The 20007-nt window shown below is 45.7% G+C and overlaps 1 protein-coding gene across 1 annotated transcript; it reads left to right on the forward strand.

Moving 5' to 3' along the window:
- Positions 1-223: 223 nt before the first annotated feature.
- On the forward strand, positions 224-19688 carry RNF10 (ring finger protein 10). Its single transcript, XM_068653895.1, has 17 exons — positions 224-525; positions 5741-5943; positions 6968-7167; positions 8216-8306; positions 9309-9493; positions 9581-9717; positions 11267-11427; positions 11974-12102; positions 12259-12517; positions 12737-12870; positions 13932-14049; positions 14382-14483; positions 14966-15097; positions 15808-15905; positions 16147-16207; positions 16356-16514; positions 17358-19688. The coding sequence occupies exons 1-17, from the start codon at positions 363-365 to the stop codon at positions 17432-17434; spliced, it is 2409 nt and encodes an 802-aa protein (XP_068509996.1). The 5' UTR covers positions 224-362; the 3' UTR covers positions 17435-19688.
- The last annotated feature ends 319 nt before the right edge of the window (positions 19689-20007 follow it).

The following is a 20007-nucleotide window of genomic DNA, read 5'->3' on the forward strand; positions in this document are numbered from 1 at the left end:
CCATTACGGGGCAGCGGCGGCGGCCGAGCCGGGGCCGGGGCCGGGGCGGCGCGGAGCAGCGGGGCTGCGGGCGGCGCCGGGCGGCAGGGCAGGGCCCCGCGGGGCTCCCTCCGTGGCTTTTTCCCCCCGCGCGGCTCGCCCGGAGCCCCTCCGAGCCGGCCCGGCCTCCCGCGGCCTTCCCCCGGTTCGAGCGGAGCGCCGAGAAGATGTCGCCATGAAGGAGGCCGAGGCCGCGCTGCGCCGCCCCCGCCGCTCCCCGCCGCGGGCCATGAGCCTGGGCCCCCGCCGGCTCCGCCAGCGCCCGCCGAGCCCCCCACCCCCACCCGCCCAGGGCCGCCCCTCGCCCGCCGGGGCGCCCGTTGATGCTGCAGAGCCCGCCCGGCGCCTCCCCCGCCTCCGCCCCCGCCATGGACAAGAGCAGCCCCTGCGGCTCCGGTGCGCCCGGCTCCTCGGCCGGCGGCAAAGGGCAGCAGCCGCGCTCCGCATCGGCGGGGCCCGCCGCCGGGGAGTCTAAGCCCAAAGGCGGTGAGCGCCGGGGGGAGAAAGGGGGGAAGGGGCAGGAGGGGGAGGGAAGGGGCCCGGGGCAGCCACGGGAAGGGAGCAGCAGCTGGCTCCGGGCACCCCGGTGCCTCTGCCGGGTGGGTGGTGGAGCCGAGCTGCCTCCCCCCTGCTGCGGTGTTTGTTTCTCAGCCGGCCCTTGGTAGGTTTCCCTTCGGGTCACCGCTGGGGTTTGCTTTCCTCTTCCTTCCTCTTCCAGCCCTGTTTCCTGTTTGGTGAGCTGCGGTTCCTCTTCTTTCTGAAGGGGCACGTTTGATTGCCACTAGCGTTGGAGTAATCAGTTTGAGAGCCAAAGCTCTGATTTCAAACGTATTTGCCTCTCCCTGTTAAGAGGAGCCTTAACTTTATCTTGGTCTCCAGCTGAGTGCAGTGCTCTGTCCTTGCTTGAGGAGGTCCCGCAGCACACCCGGCATTCCCATTGCAGGCTGTATTTTGGTAACTTATTTTGGAAGGGTTCAGAGTGCACGTTACTTGCTTATCTGGTACTTTAATCAAAGTGTTGCAGCTGTCAGAGCAAACAGCCAGTTTTGCTGACAGCGCGGGTCGTGATGAGCCATTGTGGGCCCTGTCATGAATTTTTTCAAGGTAAGAGCTAAACCGCCTCCAGTTCCCTAAGGCTGATCGGGAGCAGAAAGTTCCTGGCACCCCTGGATTCTTTTCAAAACCTAAAAATGGAGCAGTAGTGCTTGTAAGGAGCGGGCTTAGTCCCAGAAGCATGAGGAGACTGCCTGCAGGTTGCTACAGCACCATTGCTGTACTGATTCCTTCCTCAGTGCTTTGTTTCTGTAACACTTAGGGTGTTCACAGAGGGTTAACAGTGTTGGTATCTGGGAGGTGTTGCAATCTGGAATGGATTTGAAATCTTTTGGCATCGGCAGCAGGATTTCATGCAGGGCTTTTATTACTGGTAGCCAATGTTGATGTTTTTCAGTCTCTTATTTCCATTTTCCATGGCCAGGTCACTGGAAGTAGGGGATGCCGGGTGCTAGGCATGCAGTGGGAGTCCTTAGAACCAGGCTTCAGCCGGGATAACAAAGCGTATCAGCTCTGTTTATGTTATGGCAGGCGGTGTGAAAGCCTGGCAGGCCCGAGGGTTTCTGTCCCTGCCTTACCACCGGGCACCTCGGAAGGACAGCGCTGCCTTAGCGGTGTGAGGAGGGAGGGCAGCTCACAGGACGTGAGCGCTGTTCAGCAGGGGACGTGAGGGGCCTGTGCTGTGCTGGGGGGCCTGCGTGTAGGTGAAACAATACCTGGAGCGAGGAAGGAAGTACAGGCTCCGTCATTCCAGCCCCAAATGGGAGGTTATTAAAGGGTTCCTGTGGGTTGCCACATTTCACAGGCTTGAAGCAAGGTCACAAGTTGAGGAGGAGCAGTGAGGGTATAAATCATGGTGCTTGTTCTACTCCAATACAATAGGCTAACTTTTAATTAAAAAAAAAAAAGTTATTTTGAAGACTTCTTTTTAAACACAACAGAATGATTTGGCATGGCACAGTTCTGCCTCTGAGATACTTGTTTCTTAACTGAAGCGGAGGGAGAAGTGATCTGGGATGAGTTGCTACCCTTACAGTGCATCGAAGAGTCCTTTTAAAAACAGGACCTGTTCTCATAGCTGTGTGTTTGGGAGCCTCTCACTGCAGGGTGCTGCAAACTAAAATGAGAAGGGGCGCTTGGGCAGGTGAGGGCCAGCAACCATGGGCTGAGCATCCCGGCTGCGGCGGTGCCAGCGGGTGGGTGTGTTTTGGTGGCTGTTGGGCTCAGGGCGCTGGCATGTCACCGCACAGGATTTCTGTCTCCTGTTCCTTATCCACCTGGAAGCGGCGTGGCTGCCTGCAGCTGGTGTGGCCCGCCCGGTTTCTCCCCTGTTTCAGGAACTGTACAGGAGGTGCTCTGAAAACTCTGAAGGCTCTCTGTCCTGGGGAAATTGTGCTCCAGCTACCTGTTGGGCTTGGTCTTAGAAACTAAATCGTACTCAGAACTTTCCAACAGAAAAAGTATTATTTTTTTAGTTCTAATAGTGAGCCACTAGGAGTCCCATCCCACGGGGATGAAATCGAGTAGCAAAAGGAGAATTGCCTTGCTGGGTTTCTGCGCAGTCCTTGGGACCTGACGGACAGAGGAATTCTTGTAGGCATTCCTGGGCCTTCTTATTACAGCGCAAACAAGCTTTGCTGGGGCGCGTGGCTGCTTATTCACCCCTTGCTCACCGGGATATTTTCCTTAGCAGCACAAATCTCTTCGATGTGCTTTCGTGCAAATGCCACGGGGGTTCAGCATGATCCCTCACCCAGCTCCCCTTGTGCAGGATGATTTGCTTGAACGCTGCTCAGCAAAGATGGAAGGGAAGTGCAGCAACCAGCACTGCAGCTCCAGGACCAAACTGGGTGCCTGTGGCTGCCTGTTGTAGGCCCGGGAACTTGAACTCCCCTGGAGGTGGAGGTCCTCTACCAGAGGTGGTGTCCATCAGGAGAACCCCCAGGTTGTGGGGCTGGCTCCGAAAGGCAAGGACAGCTTTGTTGCTGGTGTTATAAAATCACATGGACACTAATTTGTAAATTTTCTATTGGTTGTGAATGGGTAAAAAATGTTAGAGGTTTGGCCTCGTGAAGTACAGAAGGGCCAATTGAGGACCTGAGTCGAGAGTGAGTACCTCAGCAGTGCTGCTCATTTCTAACTGGTCAAGAAGTTGGAAAAGAACCCCCCAAGCCTAAACGGGGGGAAGAAAAGAGGTGGTCCAGCTTACAAACGCTTGTTTCAAACTTCTGGTCGTCTCTTGACTCCATTGCTATGCTGATGGCCCAGAATCCTCTAAAGCAGTCCTAAATAATTACTCTGGGAGTACTGCAATCAGTAAAATCAGGTTTGTGTTTTCAGACTGTCATGTGAGGCCCTTCCTAAGGAGGGCACAGGTGGAGAGGACTTCCCTGTGAAATTAAGAGTCCTCACAGGGGCTCGCAGAGGCTCTCAGAGCCTATCTGAAGTGGTGCAGCATGCCAGGAATGTGTAAACCAGCTGGTGACAAGTTGGTGCCTTTGATGATGCTTAACTTGATGAAAACAACAAGGGTTAAGAAATTCTCCTGTTAGCTGCAGGTACAAGCTGCCCTTGGACCTCGTGAAGGATCATCCAAACCCACTTGAGGCTGAGCGTGTCCTCTGGAGTTGTTTCCTCCCCCCAGTTCGTGGTTGCAGAGGAGCTGCCAAGTCGCTATGGGCACAGCAGGCTTGTGCCTCTCTAGGGTGTGCACTGACTGTGGGGATCAGAGGGTGGCTGAGCCCTGGAGTGCCAGGCTCTGCTCACAGTGATCAGCAGCAGTGCTCCGAACCCCTCCTAAATGCCTGAATTTGTGACCAGAGCCTCGGGGGAGGTGTTGTAGCCTCTTTCCCACAAACACTCTCAAAAAAAGGTCTATCTGAATAATCACCAAGCCAGACCGGGTTACACCCTGAGCGCTTGGCAGCTTGTGGTGTGTTTTTTTCCTGATAACACCAAGCCCGAGTGCTGCAGCCCTGCAGGCTGTGGAGCTCAGCACGGCTGTGGTTCTTGGGGATTGGTTTAGTTCTGAATTATGGGCTCAGCCTTTGGAAAGTGAAGTAAGTGGTCGGCTCTGGTGACAAAATCTGCTTGCAAAATGACTGTCACATCACGCAAAAGCAGCAGGAGGCTCCTTTGACTTTTGTAGCTCCAGTTGCAGGCGTAGATTGGGGTCTGCCATGAGCAGGAAGCAGCAGACCCGCTCCGAGCCCAGCCACGGTGCTCTGATGGAGCAACTTACTACGTGGTTGGATCCTCAGTGATGTTCAGTATCGCACAGACCTTCTGCTCCTTGTCTTGGGGGTGTCAGTGGGACAGAAAACTAAACGTAACCAAAAAAAGGGAGGCTGTGAGGGGTCCCGTTCCAGCTGCTGTGACTGCTCAGGAGGCGGTGCAGGGGAAGGGCCGAGCTGGAGGCACTGGTGATGAAAACTGGCTGTGAGTAACGCGGCCAGGAGTTACGGGACGTGCCTGTTGCCACACAGGACTTGCTTTAAGGGGTGGGGAGGACTACGACACGGGAAGGGAGAAACTAGCAGGCCTTTAGGGACAGGATCAGGATGTTGTAACCAGCGTGAAGCGTTGGTGTGCGTAACGCTGGGTATCTGGGGACGGCCGGGGTGCACAGAGCTCTGGCTGGGCCTGGGGCGTTCACCTGCCTGGTTTCTCAGCCTGACTTCTGTTAGAGCTGAAGCAGCAGCTGGTGGGAGCACCAGGTTAGCAGGTGGGCGAGCAGCCTGTGGAGCTGAGACCCCTCTGATGTTGGGGTAAGGCTGTGAGAAGTGCCTTCATACATGTAGCCCTCATGTACTGTTCTAGCAGCCTAACCAGGCAGTTGTTTCCATGCAGGAAACACCTCTCAAGATCCTGACGGACCTTCCTGCTCTCGTGAGCCTTGATCCTGTGGTGTTTTGCTGTGTGCTTCCCCTCTGTTCCCCATGTGGTGGCCACAGCTGTGCGCAGCTCCTCGCTGCCTGGGTGGGCGGGCTTGGTGCTCGGGAGCTGGGTTTGTGCCCCGCGAGGCCAAAGTGTTGGGCTCGTCCCTCAGGATCGATCGGCGTTTGTTGGTTTTACGAAAGCAAGAGGGGGTTTTTAGAAGGGAGTTGGATCTGTTGGGGACTTCTAAAGGTAGGGGTGGGACTGAGTGAAAACAGGCAGCGGGGTCCTGCCAAGTGGGAGGCTTTGAGACAAACGCAGGCCGCAGTGTTTATATAAGGACATCCAGCATATTTATGTAGGATATTCAGCATATTTATATAGGGTATTCAGAAATGGAATGACAAATGGCCCTGTTCCAAAACTTGACAACAGCTGGGTGTGAGGCTGTAGCGCTGGGGTTTGTCACTTGTCACACAGGTGACACCTCAGGCCGCTCTCCGGTGACGGCAACTCCAGGCCTGGATGAAGCAGACTGAGGTGCTCTAAGAAACACAGAGCACAGCAAATAAATCCTTCCGTGCTCTTTGACCAGCTGTTTGGACAGTAACAGGAGTGAAAGGGCTTGTGGGCTGCAGGAGACCTTGGCATAGCCGCGAGCCCTTTGAGCAGCGCTGGCACCAGGTGCCGGGCCGACAGGCCACGCTGCCTGCGGGGTGCTGCGTGTGCGGCAAGCTGGGGCTGCCCGTCTGATCCTTGTTTTCTCTTTCAGATGGAAAGAATGCGAATGGATCCAAGCAGCGTTATAACCGTAAAAGAGAAACTGCATATTCCAAAAATGAGAACTTTTCCAGTCAGTCCCGTCGCTCCAATTCACAGAAAAGCAAAGCTTTTAACAAGATGCCCCCTCAGAGGGGAGGTAGCGGCGGAAGTGGCAAACTTTTTAGCTCTTGTAATGGTGGAAGACGAGATGAGGTGAGAATTGTAATGCCGTGTCTCCAAGGCCTTCTTTCTTGGGACGAGAGGATCGCTCTGACCTGCCTAGATAGGTCTTCTGTATTCAGCTCCTGGGCTGGGAAGGGAAGGAGCGATAAGAGGTGCTAACATCGTTGAGATGCCACATTGAGTGTGAGCAGAACAACTTTGCAACAACAGAAGAAGAGTGCTCTCTGCTCTGAGAGACTTGCCATAAAAAGGAACAGTAAAACTAGTGGAAATGCCACCTGAGGAATGGGTACCTAGGCAGGCCACGTGCATATCTCAGGAAACAAAGGTTCTTCATGAAAATCCATAGTGATACACTTCCTAGGTTTTAAAAGTCCGGGATGATTGTGTCTAAGCACTTGAGTGTACAAATTTGCACGTGGTAGTGGCATTGGGAAAGTAATCAAATTAGCCTTGGTGACATCAAGATGGAGTAAAACCAGACCGGGGCTGCTTATACTGCTGTGGGTATGAATACTGTAGATCACTGGTGGGTTTGCATTGATACAGAAGTCATTGATTTTTTTCAGTTTTAGTGGATGAGCAAAGCTGCCTGCCTAAAATGCTAACTCTGTCAAAACTCACTTGCTGTCTCTGTTCAGTCCTCATTCTCTGCTTTGTTATATGGAAACTAACTACAAACAAGTATTACTTGTGCAATAGTAGCCAAATGTGTGTTACTGGCCATATAAAAGAATACTGCCAGGATCTCAACAGCTTTCTTCTGTTATTAACCTCGACTACTAGGTATTGTTGGCTTTTACTTGTCGTTATTTGGGTTGTTTTTCTGCTCTCCTCCATTTCATCCGTGTGGGGTAAGACCACTCAGTTCTAACTTCCAGGTTCTCATGCACTTTGGCTGCAGTGCTTGATTTGCGGAATGGGAGTAGGAGAAGGTGAGTCAGAGGGTTCTGCATATTCTGCACATGATCACTGCTGGGGCCTGGGTATCAACTTGTACTGATGCTTTTGCAGTAAATTCTAGCAAGTTCTAATAAATGCTGTTGTCTCTTAGGTAGCAGAGGCTCAACGGGCAGAGTTCAGCCCTGCCCAGTTCTCTGGTCCCAAGAAGATCAATCTGAACCACTTACTGAACTTCACTTTTGAACCCCGTGGCCAAGCAGGCCATTTTGATGGGAATGGACATGGCAACTGGGGGAAAAGGAACAAGTGGGGACATAAACCTTTCAGCAAGGAACTCTTCCTACAGGCCAAGTGAGTGGAAGACTAGCAGGGTTCTCAGACCTCTACAGAGACAGTAAGCCGTAAGGAACAGTCGGCTGGGGAATTGTTTGATCTTGAATACTCTTCCAGGGTGAAGTTACTTCTAGTGTTTTTAATACTCATTACTGTACTTGGAAGAGAAAAAACATATGAAGTTCTCTTCTTTACCTATTAACAAGGTATCTGGTTGACTGAGTCTTTTGGACGTAAGCCAGTTAGTCTTCTGCCTTACTTTTCCAGCATTGTTTGTGGAATATGACACTCCGTTTGGGAAGACCTATATAGTTCCCTTATGGAAAGTTAACATTTCTTCCAAAAAAGTCAGCATGTTGAGATGGTAGGGGCAGTGGTTGCTGGATTAAAGCTAATCTAAGTGCCAGAAGCAATTACTCATATGGGTCTCTTAATTCTTAAACTGCTGCTTCAGGTTGGCTTCACATCACAGGTCCCTAAATATGTAATAGTAACCCAAACAGTGATCAGCATGGTAATCCAGCAGCTGAATTTCTTTTGACTGGTAGTAACGGTCACTTTCACTAGAATTTGAAGTGTGTCAAGGACTTCCCATATCTGATCACGTTAAATATAATAAAAAACATTTTCATTGTTAATGCTTCTGATTTTTCCCTATTGATTTGTGACTTGATTTTCACTTATTGTAACAAAGTCTGCTTACAGGAACTGTAGTAGTTCTAATTCTTGTAAGCATGCTCTTTCCACTTGTGGATTCCCTGTTTTTAAGAGATCCCTGATGGAGTTGGCTCTGTTTGTTCCATTTTTTTTTTTCTGGAAAACCATTCTGCCTGGCTCACTCTGTAGGTAGTATGCGATGCTGTGTCTAACTGAAATTAGACGTATCTGTATTCTGGGAATCTGGTTGTGAACTGAACTCTGTTGGGTTATGTTGGTAGAAGTTTCCAAACTGTGTCCAGTAGCTTTCTGCTGGAGAAAGAAGATGCTCTGAGAATCCTATGGTATAGTTCTCCAAGAGTTTTTAGAAACAACTGAGTGGATCATCTGTCTCTTTGCCTTTCCCCAGCTGCCAGTTTGTTGTCTCTGAAGAACAGGACTACACAGTCCACTTTGCTGATCCAGATACCTTGGTCAACTGGGACTTTGTGGAGCAAGTGGTCAGTTGTGATGGGCTAGATTTTTTTTTGTCTTATTAAGAAACTCAGTCTGTCTTTAACTGCTTCTTTGTGATGTTACGTAAAACTCAGCTGTTTCTGAGCTTCAGGCCTTTTCTGTCACTCCCACAATACTGGGAATGATCTGTCATGGAATATATTATGAAGTACTTTGATGACAGGAAAAGAGAAGTGTTAAAATCTATTAGGAAAATTAGCAGCTTCTTCTTGCTTTCGCAGATGGGAGCTCATCAAAAATAGTATCTGACATTCTGTAGACTCAGTCCTTGTGATTGAGATATTAACAGAAAACTTGGGCATGAGTCCATGAAAGAGGACTAGAGTGTAGAATTTTGAAGAATTATCTTGTGCATAAGTGGCCCATCTTGCCTAGCAACAAAGTGGAAAATCTCCTGATAATTGTGGCCAGAACTTTGGGTTACCTGAAGTAGAAACTTAGTCTGTGAAGACTAGTCGTCGTGGCTGGTGTAGCTGGTGGGGAGGTACATTTACTGTTACCTGACCCTATGAGAGAACTGAAAAATCAGGTGCTTGGTTGGCTGTTTTGTCTCTGCAACATACAGATGCTAACAAAACATCTGACTAAACTAGAATGTTCATGAAATTAGGTAAGTTCAGTCTCTCAGTTAAACAGGACTGCACAAATGTGCTGGTGTGAGGTGACAGTTCATTTGCTGACTTCTTCTTGTCTGAATTCAGATGATGATAATGTTGCTAGCTCTTAAGTGATGACAAATACAAGAGGAAAACGTGAGAATAGTTGTTCATTAGAGTAAAAATAGATGGGTTGGCTTTGAAGGCTATTCCACATATTGACCAAAATGGTTATTTAGTTCATGGTGTACTTAATTTCCTGGTAAATAAGCAGAACCTGAAGAACTGGAAGATTAATATATTAGAGTAGATCTTACAGGTTTAGTTTCTGTGCCACAGAATGATTTCCAAGTCTATAACTTGTACTATTCCTCTCGTGTGCTGTTTCAGCGAATTTGTAGCCATGAAGTACCCTCTTGCCCAATCTGTCTGTACCCGCCTACAGCAGCAAAGATCACCCGCTGCGGGCATATCTTTTGTTGGGCATGTATCCTTCACTATCTCTCCTTGAGTGAGAAAACCTGGAGTAAGTGCCCTATTTGTTACGGCTCTGTTCACAAGAAGGATCTTAAGAGGTGAGGCTTGATATCTATTAAATGATATATGTCACTGAAATATTATTTTTACCCTGTAAAAATAATAACCTCCTCTTTACATTGCAGTGTTATTGCTATGGAAACACGCCAATATGCAATTGGTGATGTCATTACGATGCAACTTATGAGAAGAGAGAAAGGTGTTCTGATAGCACTGCCCAAATCTCAGTGGATGAATGTGGTGCAGCCTGTTTACGTTGGAGGTGAGTGTGTCTGAGTACTGGTGCTTGGCATCCTGCTCCTAACTGTGGCTTGGACTTGACTCAAGATTTCCCATGGCAGTGCCATGCTGCTGTCTTAAAATAGTTCAGACCACAAAGCATGGGTAGCTGAAAACCTTAATGACCACATCTTAATAATAAGCAATCTACCCATACTTTGTTTTTTCTAAGACTTCAACTTGTGTTCTGTTTCCCTTCAAGTTACTGCACTGCAGACTCCTGCCTTCTCAATTTTTGTTATAGCTTGATGTGCATTTTTTCTTGTACAGTCATTGGTGTCATTCTTGCTGCTTCTGTTGGCTTTTCAGTGTCCTTAACTTTTGCCTTCTGGCTCCTCATTCTACAGCTTAACAAAAATAACTGTGTCTAAGCTATTTCAAGGATGTATTCTTCAACAAGGTTTTCATCATCTTCACTTATCAACTAAGATCTGTGAACGATTTGGGGAAATAGTCAAAATTATTGCAAACCTATTCCAAACATCTGTTGCCTGACTTCTACAGTTTTCTCCAGTCAAGTACTGTGACTAATGCATCATCATCTTATCTGTTGGTATCATGAAAATTTTGTGACTAAAGAAATAATTTTACTTAGCGTTGCTGTTTTGTGGGCTGTCTTGGCTCGCTTCATTTTGCAGCCGCATTTGCAAAAAGCTGTATGTGTTCAAGCTCTCTGTAAAAAGTCAAGTCTGCTAACTCACGATGGGCATCCAGCACGCAGAGCGTGTGCTTACATGTCCCTCAGCCTTTTAAAATAAAGGTCTCTAAATCCTATTATAAAACAACAAACCCTTCTATCCTTCAATCCAGTACTGGATTTGAGATCATTCCAAACTCAGAAACCTCACCGTTAATGGGATGTTCTGTAGACACTGTCCTTAAAAGAGGTTGGACCCATAGGTCCAGTGAGTATGTGTGCAATGGGATTCTATACATGCTGTAAAGCTTATTGTTAAGACAAGTGCTCTAGTAACAAGATGACTACATTTTGCTGGACCTTGGAATTCTTTAGTTTATCTACTATTTCTGCTGTGCTTCCTGTAAAAGACTAATAATGTTCTATAGAGGTTTTGAATATATAAGGGTTTATGAATTAGTTTGAGACAAAACAGAGGTAGGTCACTTCGGCAAAACTTTCCAGTTGCAGTATTTTTGAGTATAGAGAGAAGAAGAAGAAGTTTTCAGGAAGCTTTGACCATCCAGAGCTTCAAGGGGGGGTGATACTTCCACAAAAAAAAAAAAAAAAAGGGAAACTTGGACTTGAGTTTTGAAGCTTAGCAACTGAGTTGTGGTAAACTGCAACTTCAGGGAGATCCGTGTAGCAGAGAAGGTATGTGGCACGAGCTTGTGTCATCAATGGTATAAATATGCAGAGTTTGTATCAAACTCTTTCTAAATATTGTCCACTTGGCAGTGGATTAACTCAAAGTTGAGCCGTAATGGAACTTCAGAAGAAATGGTGGTTCCTGATGCCAGTTCAAACTGGTGCCTCTACCCGAAGATATTAATGGTTTGGTGCTCCTTCTGTTCAGATGACCAGCACAGCCAGTATTCCAAACTGCTTCTGGCATCCAGGGAGCAGGTCCTGCAGTTGGTGATTCTGGAGGAGAAAGCAGCGTTACTAAAACAGTATGAGGAGGAAAAACACACCCCGGAGGCATGCTTTATTGAGGCTGCTATCCAGGAACTGAAGGTGAGAACCTCTTGGGATGTTTTTAGTGATGTTATTTTTAACAGTATGTTGAGCATTTATCTTTTGCTGCTTAAGTGGTTGTGTGTGATTATTCTGGTCTCTGTGATGCATGTACTAGCAAGATGGTGATATTTACTGCCAGAATAGCAGTGTGAACCTTGGAGGAGATTGTAGCCCTTGGGCTCCTGGTATCTGATGTGACATTCAAGATAAAAGAACAGAATGTATTTTATTAAATGGTATTCCTCCCAGAAATGTGAAGGAGTTCTCATTTAAAAGGAAGATTGTTTTCCCCTTCAGGTCTAGTAATTCCTGGGATAACTTCTATCAAACGAACATGAGCAAACGTAGATAATATTTCTTTTAAAAGGAGCCTTTGTGTGTCCTGCAGTGGAAGAGGACTGCCCTTCAATGGTCTGTCTTTGTCACAGATGTATTGTAGATTTATGAAAACCTGATGTATAGAACAAGGCTAAAGATAATTACGGTGATAGTCTCCTGGCTAAAATAGGAGACTAAAACTTGTTCTCTTTGTATGACCTGTAGGAGCGAGAAGCAGCACTCTCTGCTGACAAGGATAAAAGCAGTGGCATTGCTGGAATTAGTGCAGCTGTGGAAGAATTGGTCCTAGACAGCTCCAAGACTACAGAGCCTGCAGTTCTCCATGAGAAAAAGGTGGGTAACAGTTGTGTTTGGGCGGATCTCGTTGATGCCTAGGGCTGCCACTTTACGCTGCAGTGCAGGGTGAACTGGTACCAAAGACTTCTGCAGAAATGATCATTTTTGAAAGAGGTGATTGTGGTACTAACTGTATGCCCTCCGTTGTTGTAGTGTGGCATGGAGTATCTCTCTGCATTCGATGAGGAGCTTGTGGAGCCTTGCTCTGATCAGGCAAGTTCCTTTTTGCCTCCTGTGGAATCAGAAGAGGCAGTGCTGGATGAAGAGGAAGTACCTGAGGTGGATACCATAGGGGAACCTGATGTGAAAACTACAGAAGAATTAAATCCAGCTGAAACAAGCTACCAAGAATGTAAAGATACAATTAGCAGTGGACATCATAACAACTCTCCCTTTTACTATTTCTATCAAGGTAAGTGCAATGAAATCCTGGAGTCATGGGGGCAAGGGTGCATCCTTTGGGATCCTTTTTTGGGGAAGACGCTTGTCAGGTCAATAGATTCAGCTACACTCTGTGAAATACAACTTCTAGACTTTTAGAAAGGAGTCTTAGTTTCATTACTAGTGAGGTGGGGAAAAGAGTATTAGCAATTAACAGACACAGAACAACTAATGATGTCTTGTCCTACAGCGGAGGATGGACAGTGCATGTATCTTCACCCTGTGAATGTTCGGTGTCTTGTTCGTGAATATGGCAGCTTGGAGAAGAGTCCAGAGAAGATAACTGCAGCTGTAGTGGAGATAGCTGGCTACTCAATGACAGAGGTAATTATTTCATCTTCACGTTCTAGTAACTTGATCTTTGCAGCTGGCAGGTGAGATGTTTCTCTTTGATAATGAGAAATAATTACTGTGAATGGGTAGGCGTGCTTATCTGTGAAGGACATCTGTGTAAGGTGTAATACTTGAAGTTAGTTTTGATAAGTAGACTGTAGTCTAACTTGCTTTCTTCTACTAGAAGGTAGGAAGTTTTAGGAGTAAGAGAACTGTAAGCTTAACGTTGGTTTGTTTTTAAGAGTACCTTGAACTAGGTACATCTTCCTGAACCTAAAGGAGTGTTCTGCAGCATCTCTTCAGCAAACAGCTGCTTCTGAGCATCAAGGATAGAGGTGGGATCTTAGGTAAAATAAGAGGGTGGAAAGTAACTTCAGTGTTTGAGATAGAGGCATCTCTGAGGCAGTGAAGGTGCTTAAGACACTGAAGCTCTAGAAGAGAGAATGGATCTTGAATTCCTTTGCCTTGGATAAGCTATTGTAAGAACTGGCATATGCAGTAACAATTACATGTAATTCCTAATTAATTTTTATTAAAGCATGTGTTTGGGTAAGAATGGATGCAGAGAGAGAGAATTCTCTTCAAGTTTTTCTTCTCTGCAAGGAGAAATACAGAACTCACTTTGTTCCCATCAAGCGAAGTGGAGGTTGACAGACAAAAGAATTTAAGTGCAAGGGGCAAATTTAGTCTAGTGCAAGCCCAGGTGCACCAGAGGACTGGTATTGTAGAATTTTATTCCAGTGATGTGAGAAGAGAGGAATAACAAGAAGATCAATAACTGAACTGGAGTAACTTTATCTGGGTATGATTATGGTGTAGTTGGTGGAGGTTTTGGAGCATTTGGTTCTGATTCAAAGCATTGATCACACTTCTTTAGTTTATAAAGTGATTATTGTGTTACTATGCTCTGTTTTTGTTTTTTTTTCCTATTTGATGTCATGAAGGGTGAGTGTTGTGTCTGCACAACTATTCATCAGTATGGCACCCTCTAGACCTTGTTGCAATGATGTATCTGCTCTTTTTCTTTTTTTTGTTGTTTTGTTTTAAATCAGGATATAAGACAGCGTCATCGCTACCTCTGTCATTTGCCCCTCACCTGTGAGTTCAGCATTTGTGAACTGGCTCTGAAGCCACCTATCATCTCTAAGGAGACTTTAGAGTTGTTCTCAGGTTGGTACTGCTTTACTAGCCTCTGTTAGTGGATCTGTGGGGATGAAGTGGGAGCATTTCTCCCTTAATGGCAGAAAAAGGAACGTAAGGAGCAGCTTTACTCCTCTTTCGTCAACTGTGTGATGACTGTTTAGTCAGAACAACCCCTATTCACTGCTGTAATGACAACAATTACTCAAAGAATAAAAAGACCTGACTGCTTGGAAGAGCATATGTTGTTTTGTAAGCATGTCTTGTTGCTAATGTGTTATAACTGAACACGATCACAAAGTAAAACATTGCCAAAGTATCGGTGAGGTTCTTTTATATCCGATGTTGTGTGTTGCTCCTAGATGACATTGAAAAGAGGAAACGCCTACGGCAGAAGAAAGCTCGTGATGAACGACGACGTGAACGCAGAATTGAGATAGAAGAAAACAAGAAACAGGGCAAATGTAAGTCTTGCTGGTTGGTTCCCACTCATCTGTTGCTGAGCTGGTGTCTTTAGCTATAAGGCCTTTAGTTTGTAGTGTGTGTTTAGAGTGAGATTACAGTGTATTAGGGACAATCTCTGTAGAGTAGAAAAAAAAATGCAGTTTTAGGGCATTAAATGATGTTATGCTATTCCTGCATAGTCAGATATTATGGGAGAGAGACAGCACTTGAGGGCAACACTATTTTTCCTTGGTATATACAGCTCTCAGGATTCTTGATTTCTGTTTTTATAGTAATCACTGTATAGAGTGGAAAGTAAAGAAGGCAAAAAAAAAATTGCCTGGGAGCTGCTTCCATCCAACAGCAGCGCTTGTACTGGTCTCTAAAATAGCAGATGGAAAGAAAATTTTTGAGCTGGCATCTCCCTGAATCCTGAAACAAGTTGCATATTGACAGTCTTCCCCCACACTGTGTAGTGCTTTAATTCAAAGCCTCTTTCTAGATCCAGAGGTCCATATTGCTTTAGAGAATCTGCAGCAGTTTCCTGCATTTACATCTTGCCATGGAGAAACCAGCACTGATCATCAGAGCTTCTGTCCTTCTCCTCTTGGCAGAAGCCCTGTGTTTCAGACAGGTGAGCATCTGCAAAAAACTCTTGGTTGTTCTTTGGGGATCTACTACTCAGGTCATCAGACTAAACTTCCTTAATACTGACCAAAAACGACTCTCCTAGATTGCCTGCAAGATCATACACAGAAGACTGAGACTGTTGAGATTCTGTTTGCTTTTTACTGCTTCTATTTTAGTGACGGTGCTATCTGTGTTGTAGTTACCGTACTGTTTCAATCGTTGCTGAGGCAGAAGAGAGGAAAGGGGATGGGACTGGGGAAAGGCAGAAGAGTGTGTATGCCAGGAAAATACCACTAGCATTTTTTCTACCTTCTCTATCTTCACCTCATGTTTATTTTACTACAACCATAAGTGGTAAGCACTCAGGTTGTTGTCCAGTTACGCTTTACCACGTTTTATCTTGCAGTTCATTTAAAAAAAAAATAATAGTAGAAGCCATTCTTAATGCGTTTTTCAAAACAAGCAAACAAAAGGCACCCAAAAATAACAATAATAATAAAAAAAAATCACCCTGCAAATCTTCCTTAAATAAAAATAGTGAGGAAATTCAGGAGTTTCCACTGTGTGATTAATGGATGGAACTGGTAGGATAAATATGGTTAATTACAGAAAATAGGAAAACCTTTTAGTTTTGTTTCATAACTAGCAGCTGCAGAATAAATGCCTTTGCCAAATGCTGTTGGCTTTAATTAACTGCTTTTTTTTTCTCTGTAGAGTCTATTCCAACTCCACTATCACCTGCTGCCAGCCAGGCCAGCCCGTTGCTCTGTGGGAGCTTAGAAGAAGACTCTCCATTCCCATCCTTTGCCCAGGTAAGCCACGTGACAGAGTAAATCTTGTCGGAATTACTGGTGTTGTAGTTGGGGTTAGGTCTAAGAGTACAACTGCTTCCTCACAAAAATGATGTGAGATGAAACTTAGAGACAGCATGGAGTTTGAGTGCTGGAAGGGGCTCCTAGATATTCTTGCCACTCTGGGATATGCAGGATTGTCCTGGTGCCTGGGGTTTAATTGGATCTTTAATTGGATCTTAACTACTTTTTTTTTTGACAGATGTTGAGGGTTGGAAAGGCAAAACCAGAAACGTGGCCCAAACCTGCTCCGAAGACGAGAGGTAAGAAAACTTGGTATTGCTGTGTTGGCTTCCTTTCTGTGCATCTAAATCTTAAGAAATCTTACAGCTTCACAAGAAACATCTGGAGTGTGGAGAAGCATCTGCACTGCCAAAGTTTTATAAAGCCCTCTCCTTTCCTTTCTTTCAGATGAGAACACTCTGGCACTCCCTGTGCCAGCAGACAGTGATGGGGAAAGTGACAGCTCTGACCGCACGCCTGTGCCCAGCTTTCAGAATTCCTTCAGTCAAGCTATCGAGGCAGCCCTCCTGAAGCTGGACAAACCGTCTGCAGCTGAGCATTTGTCAGGTAAGGGGGGGAGCTGGAGGAGCGTGAAGAAATTCTGAAGTAGGAAAAAATTAGTATTTCTCCTTCTGATAGAAGTGAGAGAGGGGATTCGGGGGACGAAAAATCGGCTGCAGAACAGGTCTGAAGAGTATCAGGTTGTGTTTTATGAGCACCTTGATTTGGGCTTCTGTTAGTGGGCACTGAGATCTCCCACTAGCAAAGAATCCTGTTAGGGCAAAGATGTCTTCTGGTCATCATGTTTACCATCTCTGTTGGAACTTAATTTAAGCTTTACCTCAAGGAAGTTTAGGTTGTATGCTTCAAAGATGCCTAGCCTGCTGAGCAGCTGGACTGCCACTGAAATTTGACCAAAATGTCAAGATACTGCTAGCTGGAATTTCAGGTTAGAGAGTCGGAAACAAATTGAGAAGAACTGATAAAACTCATTTATAATGCTTGGTTCTGTTCAGCTTTGGGTTCTCTTTGGAGTCTGCATAGAGTGGTGGAGAACTGGAGGTGAGAGGCAGGGAGTTTCAGTGAGTTTAAGCTCCAGTTGTAATGTTTTTTGGACATGAATGAAAGCAGTATCTATCCGAAAGGCAAACCACTGCATGCTTGCAGTCCTAGAATCTGCCGTTGCAATGGCAGCCTTAGAATCAGTTTGGCATGTTTCTAGGTGCACGTAGCTGTGGTAATCTCTTAGTTTGTCTGCAGTATTTTTTTATAAGCTACTTGTGGTCAGTGAGTTGACAGGAAGTATCACAAACTGATAAAGTCATTTAGGAAGGGAAGACCATTTATTGTTTCCTGCGTGATGTTCCTGTTCCATGAGAAAAGTGACAATATCATTTTAATTCTTCACAGAGGAAAAGGGAGGCAAGAAAAGAAAGAAACAGAAGCAGAAGCTACTGTTCAGCACCTCTGTTGTTCACACAAAGTGATTCTGCTATTCAAGAGAAGTTTCCTCTCCTGGTTTTCTTTTCCTTTTGCTTTGTTTTGCTGCTAATAGTTTAAGTATTTAAATTTGGACAGACTAAACTTGTGTTTCCAGGGCTTCTAGGGGTTCAGGAGGAAACCATGACAGCGTTATGTTGAAGTAAGATTTCTTTATTCCAACTTACCAAATCGGTTTATACTGAAACAAAGTTTTGAAACAACCCAGACACCATTCAGCCAAGGCTTCTAGTCTGTGCCATGTCAATTCTTTTGGCCTAATAAGCAGTATGAAAGTGTTTACATCTGCGTGGCACTGCCAGCCTGCTGCAGTATTGCCTAAGTGAAGGGGCAGAGAGCCTTTACTTCCCCAGAAGTATTCGTGCACAGAAGCCCATCTGATTGTGACAGCAGCACTGTTTCAGTAAAGCTGTTAAACTGCTCTTTTCAGAAACTGGTTTCCTCTGAGCTGGGAATGGGCAGAAGAGCTTCCTGGCTTTAAAGTGTTAGCTGCTATCTGTTCTTTTTCTAAAGAGCAAGAATTCCTCCTGTTCTCCTGGCTTTCAAAGACTTAAAGCTGAGGTGAGCGTAAAGCAGAACTTGGCTAGTTGGTTTTGAAGTGACTCTTGCTGAAATTGTGTATTTCAAAATGCATACTGGCACTAGTGGTAGAAGGAACTCCTGGCTTATTGCAGCTGTTCAACTCTGTTTTAATGTGGGTGAGTGAGGCTGCTAGTTTGTTTTTTTTTCTTTTTTTGCCAACCATGGCCAACAAATCCTTTGTAGCCAGATCATCTAGGATGAACACTCCACCCTGGGGCTCTTGGTAGTAACTACACAAATGATGTTACAACACTGGCTCCTCTTGAAGTGGAAAGCCAACTGATAGCTAGAGTCCATAGATGTTTTATCCCCTGGCAAGGAACACAGATGGGTTTTTTGCACTGGGCTAAGGGCCTGTATCTGCTTGGTTCTGGGCTGTGAGTTGATCTGCACTAAGCACCTCGGGTTAGAAACATGCCTTTCCTGGACCCCTGCCCCCTCTTTTTTTGGGTGGTCGCATTCTGCACTGCTTGTGGTTTGATTTAAAGCTAATGAGTTAAGTGGTGTGGATTTTGTTAAATAAAATGAACTGTAGGTGTAATGTACCAGTCAAGGCCAACAGTTGCAATAAATCATATGCGCACACTTAAAATACTGCAGACTTCTTGAGCTGTAACTTGACCTCTTACATCAACATGGAGCGTAATACCACTTTCAGCAACACATTTAAACCTTAGCATCCCGCATTTCCTTTCAGGGAGTTGGTATGAAGCACCACCTGATTTACAGGGGCAGTTGTTGGGTCTTCTGTTACGTTCAGCCCCACCTGCACCAAGAAGTGAGCTGCCTGCACTCAGAGGTTTTGAGTTGTTCATGTGCTTCCAGTAAGAGGCAGACTGTGCTCACTGGCACTGCTGGTGTATTCACTGGGTGTGTCCCTATTTTAAAAAGCTTGTCAATGTATTGATGCTTGATTTCAAAACAGTCGGCTGCCTGTTACACAAGTGCTTCCTTAAGGCATGTGTGCAAGGGAAGCTAGTACCAAGGAGTACACACTTCAAGACACTGTATGCAGCTGTAAACTAGAAAGAAGGGGGGTGACAGGAGGTAAAGAATGTCTCTGTTACTATAGGAGAGAGGAAATGCTTGCAAAGCCTTCTTTGAAAGCAGCTTAATTTCACACTTGGTCACAATTAACTACACTTGATGGAAAGACAGCACAGCTTGTCAAGAGTGCAAAGAAACTAAGACAAGTGCCTAGAAGTGGTAGCACAGCTTGTTAATGCTTCAAACATGTAGTGGAAAATGATTGGTGAGGGAATAGGAAGCCACTGAGCAAGAAAGATTCAAGTATGCAGTTAACTGTGTTCACAATGCTGTTGTTTCCTACTTGTAACAGTATTTTTAAGTCATGGAGCAGGAGTTACTACTTAAGTGTCTAACCATTATCTGTTGTTTATTATCCCTACACCTTTATAGTCAACTTTTCTTTGCGGTGGCAAGAGAGAGTAGTTGGAGCTGGTACAACTTGCCTCCACTTCTCGCTAGCACTAGAACAAGGGAAAATCATGCAGGCGAGGAACTGTCCCTTCTGCATGGGCAGTCTCCGAAGGACAGCATCAAGTTGTATCTCGTTTTCCTATGGATTCAAGAGATGCTACCAGCAGTGCTCCTTTCCTGTAACTGATTGGTGTAATCTTAATAAATATTTAAGCAGTACTTGTACCTGAGTTTTATAATGGGTTGGACAGACGTGAGCCTTAAAGTTCTACCATGGATTCCCTGTAGTTTCTACTGCTGTATACACAACTGGTGCTTCTGTGCCTCAAAACAATGGATATCCTTCTAAACAATGGGTGCACCTGAAGATCAGGTCCAAAACTAAAAGATGTTAATGCTCTCTCTGTACTGAAGGAGAAAAATTACATTCCTTGTCGGTGCCAGCTGCCTAAAGCTCGCTTCTACCTCAGCATGAAGATCACAGCGAGTTTCTGTGCTCTTTAGTAGTTTTAATTCCTGGAGTAAAACAGACAACCCA

The sequence above is a fragment of the Anas acuta genome, chromosome 17 (assembly GCF_963932015.1).
Source record: "Anas acuta chromosome 17, bAnaAcu1.1, whole genome shotgun sequence".
Classification (NCBI taxonomy): Eukaryota; Metazoa; Chordata; class Aves; order Anseriformes; family Anatidae; genus Anas; species Anas acuta.